General features: G+C 42.8%; 1 protein-coding gene across 1 annotated transcript in view; it reads right to left on the reverse strand.

The window, feature by feature from the left end:
- The window catches only part of TRIO (trio Rho guanine nucleotide exchange factor), a 2342529-nt gene that overhangs the window by 1303027 nt on the left and 1023370 nt on the right, over positions 1–16132 (reverse strand). Inside the window, 1 exon segment of the mRNA XM_073555735.1 lies at positions 1046–1240. Coding sequence (XP_073411836.1) covers positions 1046–1240 — 195 coding nt within the window.

Genomic DNA, 16132 nt, shown 5'->3' on the forward strand with positions numbered 1-16132 from the left:
GATCTTAAGGCTTTACAGCGTTTTCTGGGATTTGCCAACTATTATAGAAAATTTATCAAACGGTTTTCACAGATTGCTAAACCACTTACTGACCTTACACGTAAGGGGGCAAATCTCAAGGCTTGGTCGCCGGGTGCTATCAGGGCTTTTGAAATATTAAAACAGTGTTTTATGTCCACACCTATTCTGATCTATCTCCAAGAACCATTGTGGAGGTGGATGCTTCGGAGATCGGAGTGGGGGCATTCTTATAGCAGGGGCTCAAAACTCTGACTAACCTGAGTCCATGTGCTATCCTTTCTAAAAAAATTTCACCGGCAGAGAGAAATTATGATGTTAGGAATCGGGAATTACTTGCTGTCAAATTGGCCTTTGAGGAATAAAGGCATTTTTTGGACGAGGCGGTTCATCCAGTTACGGTGATCACGGACCACAAGAATTTAGCTTACATTCAATCGGATACAAGGATAACTCCTAGAATACAAAACACATGGGCCATGCACACACCAGAAGACTGAAACAAAGAAAAACACAGTAAAACAAACGTATACAAAATACTCTGCTGTAAAAAAGTAATAGTAAACAGCAAGTGTTAGTAAAAAGATAACAAAATGGGTATTTGGTTGATACGCTTTTGCAAAAAATGTATACTAAGCCGCTCTACCAAACGTCAAGGTAATCCCATCAGAGCAGTCCCTAACTGATGTATTTAAAAACCTGATCGTGTGTAAAGTACCTACATGAGCAGGATTCAGACAGGTAATGTCCGATGTGGACACGCTGAAGAAGGCGGCTTTTATGTGCATGGTCCACAAGGGAGGGGTGGAAACCTCCCTAATCTTTCAAAAACAAGAAACCAATTGAATACACACACATGGGCCATGCACACAGTGAACAAGTCTGATGGACAGTGTTCACACCACCAGAAGACTGAAACACAGAAAAACACAGTAAAACAGTTTTTAAATACATCAGTTAGGGACTGATTCAATTAGTATTACAAGCAGGTATTACAAATTTACAGTACCATTTCATTGACACTTACCGATTTGTTTGAGTCACTGTAAATTCCCAAAGCTCTTTCCAAACTTGTACGGTATTTCTCCATACGCACCGAGAAATCTCGATACCTTTTGTCTAGCACAGCCATACATTTTTTAATTTCAGAAGAATGAGCATGTCCTTTGTCACAAAAGCCATCAGCAAGCTGTATCAGTAATTTTACCCTCTCTTTAGTTTGCTGAAAAAGATTAAAAATAAAATAAAACTTTCATAAAATAAAATAAATTTCCACTTTAAAATGAGAAAAAAACAAACAAAAAACAATACAATATCAATGTGTTTCAACTTAAATTTAAAGTGAAAGCTGTAACTTTGTGCAAGTTCCATAACATGACTGATCTCAATGCATGGTATATACGGTATCACAGATTTAATATAAGGGTCATCTATTCTTAACATGAAAAGTGATAAAAAGTAAACTGAAAAATCCACTAAATCTAAAGTGCTTTTCCAGTTTCAGAAAACTTTTGTCCCCAAGTGAAGATTGTTTTTAAAAAAAAAAAAACAACACACAATCTGTGCTTTAGGCCTCATTCAGACATCTGTGTTTAACCCCTTATTGACTGAGCCAATTTTAACCTTAATGACCAAGCCAAATTTTACAATTCTGACCAGGGTCAGTTTATGTGGTAATAACTCTGGAACTCTTTGACGGGTCCCACTGATTTTGAGACAGTTGTATTGCGACATATTGTACTTCATGATAGTGGTAAAATTTCTCTGATATGACTTATGTTTATTTATGAAAAAAAGAAAATTTGGCAAACATTTTTGATAATTTCGCAATTTTCAAACATTAAATTTTTGTGCCCTTAAACCAGGGAGGTAGGTCACAAAAAATAGTTAATGAATAACATTTACCACATGTCTACTTTACATCAGCACAATTTTGTAAACTTTTTTCTTTGTTAGGAAGTTAGGCTAGTTTCACATTTGCTCTTTTTTGCGCAGCGCATTGTGCGCAATTGAAACGCATGCAAAAACGTATGCAAACGCAGCGTTTTTTAAAAGCATCAGTGTACGCATGATGACAAAAAAATGCAGCGTTTGCATGCGCTTTTGCATGTGTTTGCATTTTTTATGTGCATGCGTTCTCTAGGTGTCATATTTCACAGGAGGAAAATCCTTGAAACAGACTCAACCAATGGGACACCAGTGGGCATGTGTCATGGGAATTCTTTTTATAGACCCTGTTACAGCTGAATTCTTGGATCTGGACATCGCACTGTCTCAGGCTGTTGCATTTGTTTGCCAGCAAGAAAGGCAGAGAGAGACAGCAAAGATGGCAGCAGTGGATTTTGTGGATATATCCGATTATTGAAGCAAGCACCAGGCAAAACTGGTGAAATTTAGTGATTATACCCAGATGTCCCAAGAAAGCTTCATGGATTTGCTTGGTCGTGTTCAAGGAGCCATCCGGAGACAGGACACACAGCTCTGTCGTGCGATTCCTCCTGAGGAACGGCTCCTGGTCACATTAAGGTACGTAATATTTAAAAACCAATGCCTGCATAAGTGTTTTTGGTCTGCCATGTACTAATCAAAAGCTTATTGTTCTGCCATGTAGTAAACAAAAGCCTGCAGAATCATTGTTATGCCATTTACTAATATTTTTTCATTTCAGTGTTTTGCAAAACCCTAGACATAAATATTAATTTTTTTCTTTCTCTGTTTGGCAGATTCCTGGCTACTGGAGAGACCCTATCATCACTCACTTCCAGTACCGGCTTGGAATCTCCACCTTGTTGGGAATAGTTGCCGACACCTGCGGGGCTTTGTGGGACATTCTCTGTCCAGAATTTATGTCCCTGCCCACCGTGGAAAAGTGGATTGAAATAGCTGAAAAATTCTGGACAGTCTGCAATTTCCCCAACTGTTTGGGAGTGGTGGATGGGAAACACATCAGGATAACCAAACCCGCAAGAAGTGAATTGGAGTACTATAACTATAAAAAGTACTTTTCTACAGTACTCATGGCCATTGCGGATGCAGACTCTCTGTTTGTTGCGGTGGACATTGGGGCATTTGGCAGGGGGCAATGACTCCCAGGCTTTTAAAAAATCAGACATGGACCGTAGGTTGTATGGCAACCATTTTAATGTCCCCCTGCCACGGCCTCTTCCCCACACCAAAGTGTTGTGAGTTCATTTTCCCCTTCGTCACTGAGGTCTGGTGAACTCCCTATTCTGGTAAAGGAAGGTAATGAGCCTGATTATCAGGCACCTGAGTCTAATGATGATGACTGGCTGAGTGGAGTCACGGACTGGATATAAGGCTGCCAACGCCCTTCTGCCCTGTGGGTGATTTCTCTGTGGACTTCTTTGAGACCAGTCTGATTCCTGCTCCTCTAAAGCTAAGTTTTCTGCTTTGCATGTCAGCATTTGTGTTTTGTTTTTTTGTTTGCCTTGCTTTTCTGGATTCTGCCATTCCCTGCTGGGGTGAGCTGAATCTCCTTTTGACTGTTGCTCTGTCTTCAGAATATTCCTGAGTACTGACATAGCTTTTTGAAGCTTAGCGTCTTCAGGGTTTTTTTTCACTGTCAGTTTGTTGGCTCTTATTTTTGTAGGGTTTTTCACGGATTGCAGACAGCAACCTTCCTGTCCTTTCCTATCTAGTTAGCTTGGGCCCCGTCTTTGCTCAGTCTATCTTTCTGTCTGTGTTAGTGTTCTTTCTTCATGCCTCACCGTCATTATATGTTGGGGGCTGCCTTTTGCTTTGGGGTCTGCTCTGGGGCAATTTAGATTTCCCTTTCTGTCTTTAGGCTAGGCAGTTCTCCGGCTGTGATCGAGGGGTCTAGGTCATCGTAGGAACCCCCCACGGCTACTGCTAGTTGTGTTGATAGGTTCAGGGGTCTGCAATCCGATAGCTGCCAATTTCTCTGGTTTTCTGGACTTAGCTAGCATTTCTGCTTTTGCCTCCTACGGTGACTCATTCATAACACCAAAGGTCCGCCACTGCCATTTGTAATGGATGGGGATGAGGCCTTTCAAATGTGCAAAAACCTGCTGAAACCCTACTCCAGCCGGGACTTGGACCACACAAGAAAAATATATAATTACAAACTCACAAGGGCACAAAGAACTGTAGAGTGTGCCTTTGGGATTCTTGTGTCCAGATGGCGCATTCTCGGCACAGCAATTAATCTTAAACTGGAAACAGTGGATGTGGTGGTGAAAGCTTGTGTGGTTCTTCACAACTTTGTTATGGTTAAAGAGCGCCCTAACTTTGAACTAGATGAACCAGCTGCCAACCCATTGCCTGATTTCACTCAGCACCCTCTCAGGCCATCAGTTGAAGTTGGCCAAATAAGGGACCAATTTGCCACCTACTTTATCTCTGATGTAGGATGTGTGGCATGGCAAGATCAAATGGTGTAAAATTGTTATCTTGTGTGTAAGTAAATAAAAAACCTGTTTTTATACCTGTACCGAGTGCACTCTGTCTTTATACACTCCAATACAATAATCACCTGACCAGGTGTCCCAGTGAAGACAGGATGCTGTGCTCTGTGCATCCTGACTTTACTAGGAGTCCTGACCAGGTGATTCTAGATAGACAAGTTGTATGACCTTCATCATCTCTCCTGTCTGTGTTCAATAGACTGCAGCGACGGTGGAGATAATACAACTAATATTTATATCACCTGGCCTGATGTTACAAATAGTGATTTTGGGATGCACCAGCATCCTTCACTCTTTATGACACCTGAACATGAGAGTATCAATATTAGTTGTAGGATGTCCACTGTGGCTTCAGTATGCACGCAAACTGCAGAGATGATAAAGTTTATACAACTTCTACAATCCCCTGACCTGGTGTCATGCTGAAGTGAAAATGCCCAAAAAACCGCATCCTGACTTCAGAATTTTATGACATCTGGGCAGCTGAATACACATATGAGTTAACCTTCAGCATCTCTCCAGTCTGCGTGCAATAGATAATGCAGACTGAAGCGACGCTGCAGATTACAACTCATAGGTATACTCACCAGGCCAGGTGTGCTAAACAGTTATGATACCAGGCCAGGGTATTGTAGATATGACGTGTATTTTCTCCATCATCACTTCAGTCTATTTGCTGCAGACTGAATAGATGATGTGGTTAATTACAAGGTATATCTAGAATCCCTTGGCCTTGTGTCACAAAGAGTGAAATGATGATGGTCAAAACACACCATCCTCAATTCACTCTTTATGATACATGGCAAGGTGAGAATAGATATGCCTTGCACTCACCACCACCCTCTATTCAGTCTGTCCAATAATAGCAGACTGAAGAGACTGGTGGTGAACATACAAGTCATATATTTGTGTTTTTGACAACACATATCTCCAGGAGTGACACAAGAAACGTGTTAGTACTGGAGATATGTGGTGGCAAAACCACAAAGTGTACGGCGCAGTGTGTGCAGGCGGCGAAAGACACAATAACCAAACAGTATTAGGGGAAATCAATTATGACATTTATTTGTAAAAAAAAAGACATTACTGGGAGTGACATTTGGGGGAAGATGGTGGCAAGTTGGGGGTGTGGAGGGACGAGTAACGGCTTAAAGACGAGGAAGGGGTTCTAGGGGAAGGGGCGACGAAAGTAGTGGGTGAAGGGAGCTCAGGGATGGAACTGGAGGCAGGGTGAGACACAGTGTGAGGGGAGGGAGAGTAGGAGTTTTTCTTTTTTTATGCTGACTTTTGTGTCTCCTGTGGCCCGTCGGTGTGTCCTGCCTGGAGCGCCTGGTGCTTGTGGACCTCCTGGTGCTGGGGGACCGCCTGGAGCTGGGGGACCTCCTGGCAGGATCTGGTAGCTGCTGCTGAGGCATATATTGAATGTAGGTCCCCCAGCTGCTGCTGCTCGGTGGTGGCGGTGGTCCAGGCAGGAGTGGTGGTCCAGGCAGGAGTGGTGGAAGTGGTGGTCCAGGCAGGAGTGGTGGCATTGCTGGTCCAGGCAGGAGTGGTGGCAGTGCTGGTCCAGGCAGGAGTGGTGGCGGTGCTGGTCCAGGTAGGAGTGGTGGCAGTGCTGGTCCAGGCAGGAGTGGTGGCGGTGCTGGTCCTGGCAGGAGCAGCGCTTGCCATGGTGGTGGTGAGGGAGTGTCCAGCAGCACTCGGCCTTGGGGTGGTCTACTGGTGTCCGACATGGCTTGGAATGCAGGTGGCCATGCAGTGGTATGCAGAAGAAGTCGGTAGTGAGGTGAAGCGAGTCAGTGGTGGCACAGTTGGAAATGCCACCACTGACTGCTGCACGTACTGACTCTGGTGCATAGCCTGCATGTAAGCAGTGTTGCAGGCCTGCATCACATTCAGCTGGAGATCAGGACTAAGGTGTTCAACCATGCCCCGTTCAATTTGGTTGAAAAAATGGTGCCTTGGTCTGTTGAGGTCGGCTTCCAGACAGTCAAGGCGATGGTCGACAGCCTGGAAGTGGTTATCCATTAGGGCAAAACCACTTTCCAATCTGTCTGACAGCGCCTTGAGTCCATTCTGAAAGACCGAGCTTAAGTGAAGGAACTTGGGCATGACAGTCCTATCCGAGGCCTTCTGCCGCTGGCGGGAAGTGCCCGCTAAACCAGTGGAAGACCTGGGACAGGGGAACACCTGATTTACCAGCTTCCTGGTCTCCAGCTGTCTGCGGTGTCGTCCCGCAAGCTTCTTCTTGGCTGTCGGATGGCTGTGACTGGTCCGAGGTAGTTCGATGAAGGACCGCCCCAGGAATCGGTTGCAGGGTGCTGCTCCAGGTGCTGTGAAAAGAAAAGAAAAACATTAGTATCATGCATTTACAATAGTTAAAGCGCCAACTATTGTGGAATAGAAAAACACAGAGTAAAACACAATACAAAAAACAAAATGCTTACACTCTGGTGGCAAGGACCGGTCTTAAGAACGCCAATGTCAGATGATACCGGTATTTTGTTGAGGTCCTTGCTGCAGCACCACTGCGACCCTGGCTCCCTGACGGACATCCCTGTTGAAGCGGTCCTTCATCGAGCGCCAACGGGTTCTGTGTTCACTGTGAAAAAAAAAAAATAGACAATGCACTGTAGGCCAGGATAACACAAATGTGTGTGACGCTAGAAACTCGCAGGAGTTACTAGCATCACACACAGTTGTGTGATCCCGGCCAAGCTCACTGCCGCATCACACAGCATTGAAATACTTATGAAATTCCTTGCGGACCCTTGGAGAGGCATTGTCCCAGCCATCCAGCATCGCTGCGGCCACCTCATTCTAGAGCCGTCAGATAATCACGTTGTCCGAGTGCCGAGGATCATGGCTGTTCCACAACGGGACTCGCTCCTGGACTAACTGTATCAGGGCGTCATTGTCCAAGGCGAGTTCTTCATCCCGTTGTGGAGCCTAGAAAAGAAAGAAAAACATTAATCTTGGAAACATTTGGAAATGAAAAAGATAGAAAACAATACAGAAAAGAAGCAAGATTGAAGATGAAAAAAAGGCCAGAAAAAAGTCAGGGAGAAAAAAAAAAAAGAGTACAATCACAATTACATGCCATCTCCCCACCCGCACTTGGACTAGCTGCTCCTGCTGTTCCTCCTCTGTTGTCGTGGACGATGAGGTCTGAAAAAGAAAAAAAATTAATTTGCCACATGTGTAGATGCTACAGCGAATACTTACCAAACAGTAGGGAAGAAAGGTACTCACTTCACGCTCTGCTTGTGCTAGCTCACCACGGGCCTGTCGGTACTCCTCTGCAGAAGACATGCTGCAATAAAAAAAGAGACATTAGTACATAATAAATTGAGAAAAAAGGACAGGTAGATATTAGGTTTAATACTCACATTATTCAAGTTGCTGCTAGTCTCCAAAGTGCTTCTCTCTCCAAATTCTCCAAGGTGCTTGTCTCTTGCAGGCTGTAGAGTAGTGGAGTGCCAGTGACAACACCTTCTTTTATATACACTACCCCTCAAACAATGTTTCTTTGCTTAGGGGGTGGTTTAAACCACTGTCTAGACAAGTTAATTAAGAAAACGCAGGCGTGTGCATCTCCATGAGCACGCCTGCGTTCCCATAGACTGTAATGTGCTGTTTTGGCGCATTTCATGCGCAAGCGAATGCATGCGTTTTTTTTTTTACGTCAAAGGGCGGACCCAAAAATGCAACATGTTGCGTCTAGTGCATCTAGATGCACACCTGGAAAAAGCGCATGCGCACGGAAACGCAGACGAACGTGTGAAAGAGCAAGACCATGCACACGCCATGTTAAACATATGTGCGCATGACGCATGCGATCGGATGCGCACGATGCACTTCGCAAAAAAAACGCTAATGTGAAACCAGCCTTAGAAGGGTTAAAAGTTAATCAGCGATTTTCTCATTTTTCCAACAAAATTTACAAAACCATTTTTAGGGGACTACATCACACTTGAAGTGACTTGGGGGGTCTATGTGACAGAAAGTACCAAAAACTGACACCGTTCTAAAAGCTGCACTCCTCAGGCTATGTGCCCACATATGCAGAAAATTTTTGCATGAAAACCGGACTCCTTCCCAGAAAATGCGAGTTTTTCATGTGTTTTTTTCCGCGCGTCCCCAGACACATAGAAAATAGCTAAAAATGCAGACTTTTCCACAAAATTAATGAGCATGCTGCGTTTTTTACCGCAAAGCGTTTTTTTCGTGGAAAAAACGCATCAATATGCACAAAAAGTGCATTAAAATGAATGGGATGCTTCTTTTGAGCGATTTTTAAGTGTTTTTGCTGGTAAAACCACTTAAAAAACGTGAAAAAAACGCTTACGTGGGCACACAGCCTCAAGGTGCTCAAAACCACATTCATGAAGTTAATTAACCTTTCAGTTACTTTCCAGGAACTAAAGCAATCTGGAAGGAAAAAATGAACATTTAACCTTTTTTCACAAAAATTATTTACTTTTTGCTCCAAATTTGCTATTTTCACAAGGTTAACAGGAGAAAATGGATGCTAAAACTTGCAGGTAAAACTATAGCAGAGATGTATAAACTAGAAAGATAAAACTAATCTACTTTATTTCAAAACTTATTTAAAAAGGACTATAGTCCCTATTAAAAATGCACATGTACAAAGACACAAACAACAACAAGACACAAAAAAACGCTCTTAGAGATGCGGACAATAAGATACCCAAACTTTAGTCAGATTTTCTAGTCTAAATGTCTTCATACAAATCTCCTATTCAAAGACAATTAAACTGAATCTCTCCTTTATATAGCTTTTTCCGTTTGAAATAGTTTGGGACTGACAACAACACTACTCTGTAAGTTCTGTGATGTTGTAAACTGTCTATGGTCTGTCTAGTGTCCAGAAATCAATATGGTAATTGAAAATCCACATCTACCGTTATTGCTCGTAATGATCATAGACAAGTTATAATAGTGACAACCTGTAAAGTATAAGTGGCATAACGTGCAATCTGAGATTCTTATATATTCATTGCTCATATAGCATGTACTTCATCACTTTTTTCATAGTCTCAGAATTTGCATATATATCACATATCATGGAGAGGTCTCACCCATAACCATTTCAGTGATGAGTTCCTCCATGCACATAACGCTCCCTTCTCCCTACGCATTTCACTGTTCTCCAGATCATCAGGGGAGATTCTGGGTAAGGCTCAATGCCTCCATATTCAAAAATTGCCATCACTGAGGCTGCTCACTTGTTTGCTTTTTATATCATGTGCTCCTTTGAACATCCCTGCCTCCTGCAGGTGGGCGTATAATTGTCAATGACCACATCCTGTTTTTCGCTTTCTATGGGGAAGTATACAGCGCTTGCGGGCTTCCTACATACCTCTCATTCAATCCTACTACGCAAGTGCGCCCAGTACTTCCTGTAACAGGGCTGTCACACAAAAACATCCTCACATCGAGGGCGCGCACCGCGCATGTGCGCTCCCCAGGTAGCGTTCAGCTAATCAAATAGGTTGCGTAGTAACGCACGGCGTCCACATACCAAAGGGGCACACCGCGCCTGCGCGCCTCCAATATAACATCTCCTATGCAAAGTTCACTTTGCTCCACTGCGGAAGTGCGCCCAGTACCTCCCATCATCGGGTCATCGCGCCGGAGCACCCATGCATCGGGGGAGTATCACGCATGCGCGCTCCCTATGAAACATTCCATAGACCACATTTATTTAGATAGATTGCGTAGTCACTCCTCTCGCGCTCTCATGTCCATATATCAATGGTATATACTGCGCCTGCGCACTCCCCACATAACGTTCAGCAGCTCTTATTCAATCAAGTCATTTATATGGTATCTGTTTCTTTAACCCACAATCTTATATTCACAAATTCTTATATTCACAGCTTTTATTCAATCAAGTCAATTATATGGTATCTGTTTCTTTTGAAATTTAAAGAAATCCTAGAACGACATTGGCCAGTCTTTAAAATGGATGCGGATATTGAGAAGACTCTAGGCCCTAGACCTCAAGTGACATACAAAAAGAACAGATCCTTGAAAGACAGATTAGTGCATAGTCACTTTAGAGAGGCCTCGGCACGTACATGGTTGGAAAGGGAGGTCAAAGGGTGCTATAAATGCGGGAGTTGCTTAGCATGTCAGTCAGTAACACCAGGGAAGATCTTTAGGAGTACGAATAACGACAAAACATATACTATAAAACAGTTAATCAATTGCCGCACTACGGGGGTGATTTATAAGGCAACATGCACATGTGGGATGGAGTATGCGGGGAAAATAAGGAGGGTGTTCAGGAAAAGGATCCGTGAACACATTGGGGTTGTGGTGAATCGAAGAGATACAGCAATAGCAAACCACATTAATAGGGTACACCAAGGAGATTATAAGAAAATTCAATTTATGGGGATTGAAAAAGTCCCTTATCCCTGTAGAGGAGCAGATTGGGATAAATTAATTCTCCAGAAGGAATGTAAATGGATCTTTTGGCTGAAGACGCTGCAACCAACAGGCCTAAATGACCAACTATCCTTCGCCGCTTAATTGTAGACCCCCCTCCCCCTCTTTTCTCCGACATGATTTTTTCTACCATGTGACTCGAGTGTTTACCCAGAGGTTACTCTCCATTGTGCTTCACATAAAACCAGATCCCTGCATAGGGGTTAAAGGGTCATGGGGTTACTCAGGAGGTTAGCTAAAAGGTTTAGTAATCTTTTTTGAGAAAAATGATACATACTTTATCCCTCCATGATGCAGTTAGAAATTGAATAACCATTTTTTTTAACCCCTTCACCCCAAGGGTGGTTTGCACGTTCATGACCGGGCCAATTTTTAAAATTCTGACAACTGTCCCTTTTTGAGGTAATAACTCTGAAACGTTTCCATGGATCCTGGTGATTCTGACACTGTTTTCTCATGACATATTGTACTTCATGTTAGTGGTAAAATTTCATTCAAATAACTTGCGTTTATTTGTGAAAAAAACGGAAATTTGGCGAAAATTTCGCAATTTTCCAACTATGAAATTTTATGCCCTTAAATCACAGAGATACGGCACACAAAAAACTTGATAAGTAACATTTCCCACATGTTTACTTTACAGAAAATACGCAAAAGTGACACCATTCTAAAACTGCACCCCTTAATTTGCTCAAAACCACATTCAAGAAGTTTATTAGCCCTTTAGGTGCGTCACAGGAATTTTTTGAATATTTTTAAAAAAATGAACATCTAACTTTTTTTCACAAAAAAATACTTCAGGTTCAATTTTTTTTATTTTACCAAGGGTAACAGGAAAAATTGGACTGCAAAAGTTATTGTGCAATTTGTCCTGAGTACTCTGATACCTGATATGTGGGGGGGAACCACTGTTTCGGCGCATGGCAGAGCTCAGAAGGGAAGGAGCGCCGTTTGACTTTTTCAATGCAAAATTGGCTGGAATTCAGATCGGACGCCATGTCACGTTTGGAGAGCCCCTGATGTACCTAAACAGTGGAAACCCCCCACAAGTGACCCCATTTTGGAAACTAGACCCCCCCAAGGAACTTATCTACATATGTGGTGAGAACTTTGAACCCACAAGGGCTTCACAGAAGTTTATAACGTACAGCGGTATAATTAATAAATCATATATTTTCCACAAAAGTGATCTTTTCACCCCCAATTTTTATTTTCCCAAGGGTAATAGGGCCCTAACAGTTATTGTGCAATTTGTCCTGAGTACACTGATACCCCACATGTGGGGTAAACCACTATTTGGGCGCATGGCAGAGCTCGGAAGTGAAGCAGCGCCATTTGACGTTTTTGGCTGGAATTGAGATCGGACACCATGTCGCGATTGGAAAACCCCTGATGTACCAAAACAGTGGAAACCCCCCACAAATGACACCATTTTGGAAACTAGACCCCCCAAGGAACTTATCTAGATGTGTGGTGAGCACTTTGACCCCTCCAGTGCTTCACAGAAGTTTATAACGCCCGGGCGTGAAAATAAAAAATTCATATTTTTTCCACAAACATGATCTTTTAGTCACCAATTTTTCTTATTTTCCCAAGGGTACTAGGAGAAATTGGACCCCAAAAGTTGTTGTCCAATTTGTCCTGAGTACGCTGATACCCCATATGTGGGAGAAAACTACTGTATGGGCACATGTCGGGGCTCGGAAGGGAAGTATTGACATTTTGGAATGCAGACTTTGATGGAATGGTCTGCGGGTGTCATGTTGCCTTTGGAGAGCCCCTGATGTACCTAAACAGTGGAAACCCCCCACAAATGACCCTATTTTGGAAACTAGACCCCCTAAGGAACTTATCTAGATGTGTGGTGAGCACTTTGAACCCCCAAGGGCTTCACAGAAGTTTATAATGCCCGGGCATGAAAATAAAAAAATCGTGCCACACAAAAGGTTGATACATAAAATGAGAACAATGGGGATAGGGGAAAATATGTGTAGGTGGGTTAAGAGCTGGCTCAGGGATAGGAAACAAAGGGTGGTTATTAATGGAGCACACTCGGACTGGGTCACGGTTAGCAGTGGGGTACCACAGGGGTCAGTTTTGGGCCCGCTTCTTTTTAACATATTTATTAATGACCTTGTAGGGGGCATAGAGAGTAGAATTTCAATATTTGCAGATGACACTAAACTCTGCAGGGTAATCAATACAGAGGAGGACAATTTTATATTACAGGAGGATTTATGCAAACTAGAAGCTTGGGCTGATAAATGGCAAATGAGCTTTAATGGGGATAAATGTAAGGTCATGCACTTGGGTAGAATGAACAAGATGTATAATTATGTGCTTAATTGTAAAACACTGGGCAAAACAGTCACTGAAAAAGACCTGGGTGTATGGGTGGACGACAAACTCACATTTAGCGGCCAGTGTCAGGCAGCTGCTGCAAAGGCAAATAAAATAATGGGATGCATTAAAAGAGGCATAGATGCTCATGAGGAGAACATAATTTTACCTCTATATAAGTCACTAGTGCAACCACACTTAGAATACTGTGTACAGTTCTGGTCTCCGGTGTATAAGAAAGACATAGTTGAACTGCAGCGGGGGCAGAGAAGAGCGACCAAGGTTATTAGGGAACTAGGGGGTCTGCAATACCAAGACAGGTTATTACACTTGGGGTTATTTAGTTTGGAGAATCGAAGGCTTAGGGGTGATCTTATTACAATGTATAAATATATGCGGGGACAATACCAAGACCTTTCTAATGATCTTTTTACTCTTAGACCTGTGACGGTGACAAGGGGGCATCCTCTACGTCTGGAGGAAAGAAGGTTTAAGCATACTCACAGACGCGGATTCTTTACTGTAAGAGCAGTGAGACTATGGAACTCTCTGCCATATGATGTTGTAATGAGTGATTCCCTACTAAAATTTAAGAAGGGACTGGATGCCTTTCTTGAAAAGTATAATATTACAGGGTATATACACTAGTTTCCTTAATATTGCGTTGATCCAGGGAGCTAGTCTGATTGCCGTATGTGGAGTCGGGAAGGAATTTTTTTCCCCTATGTGAAGCTTACTGTTTGCTACATGGGTTTTTTTTGCCTTCCTCTGGATCAACATGTTAGGGCAAGTTAGGATAGGATATGGGTTGAACTAGATGGACTTAAAGTCTCCCTTCAACCTTAATAACTATGTTACTATATATTTTTTCCACAAACATGATCAATTAGTCCCCAATTTTTTTATTTTCCCAAGGGTAACAGGAGAAATTGGACCCCAAAAGTTGTTGTCCAATTTGTCCTGAGTACACTGATTCCCCATATGTGGGAGAAAACTATTGTATGGGCACACGTCGGGGCTCGGAAGGGAAGTAGTGACGTTTTGGAATGCAGACTTTGATGGAATGGTCTGCGGGTGTCATGTGCGTTTGGAGAGCCCCTGATGTACCTAAACTATTGAAACTCCCCACAAGTGACCCCATTTTGGAAACTAGATGCCCCACGGAACTTATCTAGATGTGTGGTGAGCACTTTGAACCCCCAAGTGCTTCACAGAAGTTTATAACGCCCGGGCGTGAAAATAAAAAAATCATTTTTTTCCACAAAAATGATATTTTTGCCCCCAATTTTTTATTTTCCTAAGGGTAACAGGAGAAATTGGACTCCAAAAGTTGTTTTGCAATTGGTCCTGAGTAGGCTGATACCCTATATGTGGGGGTAAAACACTGTTTGGGCGCATGGCAGAGCTTGGAAGGGAAGGAGCACCATTTGACTTTTTCAACGCAGAATTGGCTGGAATTGAGATCAGACGCCATGTTGCATTTGGAGAGCACCTGATGTGCCCAAACAATGGAAACCCCCAATTCTAACTCCAACCCTAACCCCAACACACCCCTAACCCTAGCCCTACCCTAGCCCTAACCCTAATGGAAAAATGCAAATAAATGCATTTTTTTTTATTTTATTATTTTTGCCTTACTAAGGGGGTGATAACGGGGGGTTTGATTTACTATTTATGGTGGGTTTTTATGTTTGGCAGCTGTCATACGCTAAAAGACGCTTTTTTATTGTAAAAATAGTTTTTTCATCACCACATATTGAGAGATATAATTTTTCCGTATTTTGACCCACCGAGTCATGTGAGGTTTTATTTTTTGTGGGACGAGTTGACGTTTTTATTGGTACCATTTTCGGGCACGTGACATTTTTTGATCGCTTTTTATTCCGATTTTTGGGACGCAGAATGAACAAAAACCAGTGTTTCATGAATTTCTTTTGGGGGGTGCGTTTACACCATTCCGCATGCGGTAAAATTGATAAAGCAGTTTTATTCTTCGGTTCAGTACGGTTACAGCGATACCTCATATAAGTCGTTTTTTATGTTTTGTCGGTTTTATGCAATGAAAACTATTTTATATAAAAAATAATTATTTTTGCATCGCTTTATTCTGCGAGCTATAACTTTTTTATTTTTTCTCTGATGATGCTGTATGGCGGCTCGATTTTTGAGGGACAAGATGACGTTTTCAGCGGTGCCATGGATATTTATATGCGTCTTTTTGATCGCGCGTTATTGCACTTTTTGTTTGGCGGTATGATAATAAATCATAATTTTTTGCCTCGTTTTGTATTTTTATTTTTTAAGGGGTTCGCTAAAGGGGTTAACTAATGGGACAGTTTTATAGGGCAGTTCGTTACGGATGCGGCGATACCTAATATGTGTACTTTTATTGCTTTTTTTTTATTTCCAAAAATGGATTTATTGGGGGAACATTTTTTTTTTCTAATTTTTTTGGCGATTTTTTTAAAATTATTTTAACACTTTTTTTTTTTTAACTTTATTACATAGTCCCAGGTGGGACATCACTGTCCTGTGACAGATCGCTGATCTGTCACATCACAGATCACTGTGACAGATCAGCGATCTGGCACAGGCACTGCTGCAGACTTCCTCATGCCTGCGCTTTGCAGGCACTGACGAAGCCAGCTCCATGCAGTTCCCCGAAGGCCCCCGTCACCATCTTGGATTCGGGGGCCTGCAGGGAAGGAGCCCCCCGCAGCAGCACTGCACATTGCGCTGCCATGGGGGGCTCAGGGAAGCATAGAGGGAGCCCCCTCCCTGCCGTTGCTTCCCTTTAATCCCCGGTACACCACGATCATGTTTGATCGCGGTGTGCAAGGGGTTAATGTGTCGGG

The sequence above is a fragment of the Dendrobates tinctorius genome, unplaced genomic scaffold (genome assembly GCF_039654945.1).
Source record: "Dendrobates tinctorius isolate UK_male_01 unplaced genomic scaffold, ASM3965494v1 ptg000229l, whole genome shotgun sequence".
Lineage (NCBI taxonomy): Eukaryota > Metazoa > Chordata > Amphibia > Anura > Dendrobatidae > Dendrobates > Dendrobates tinctorius.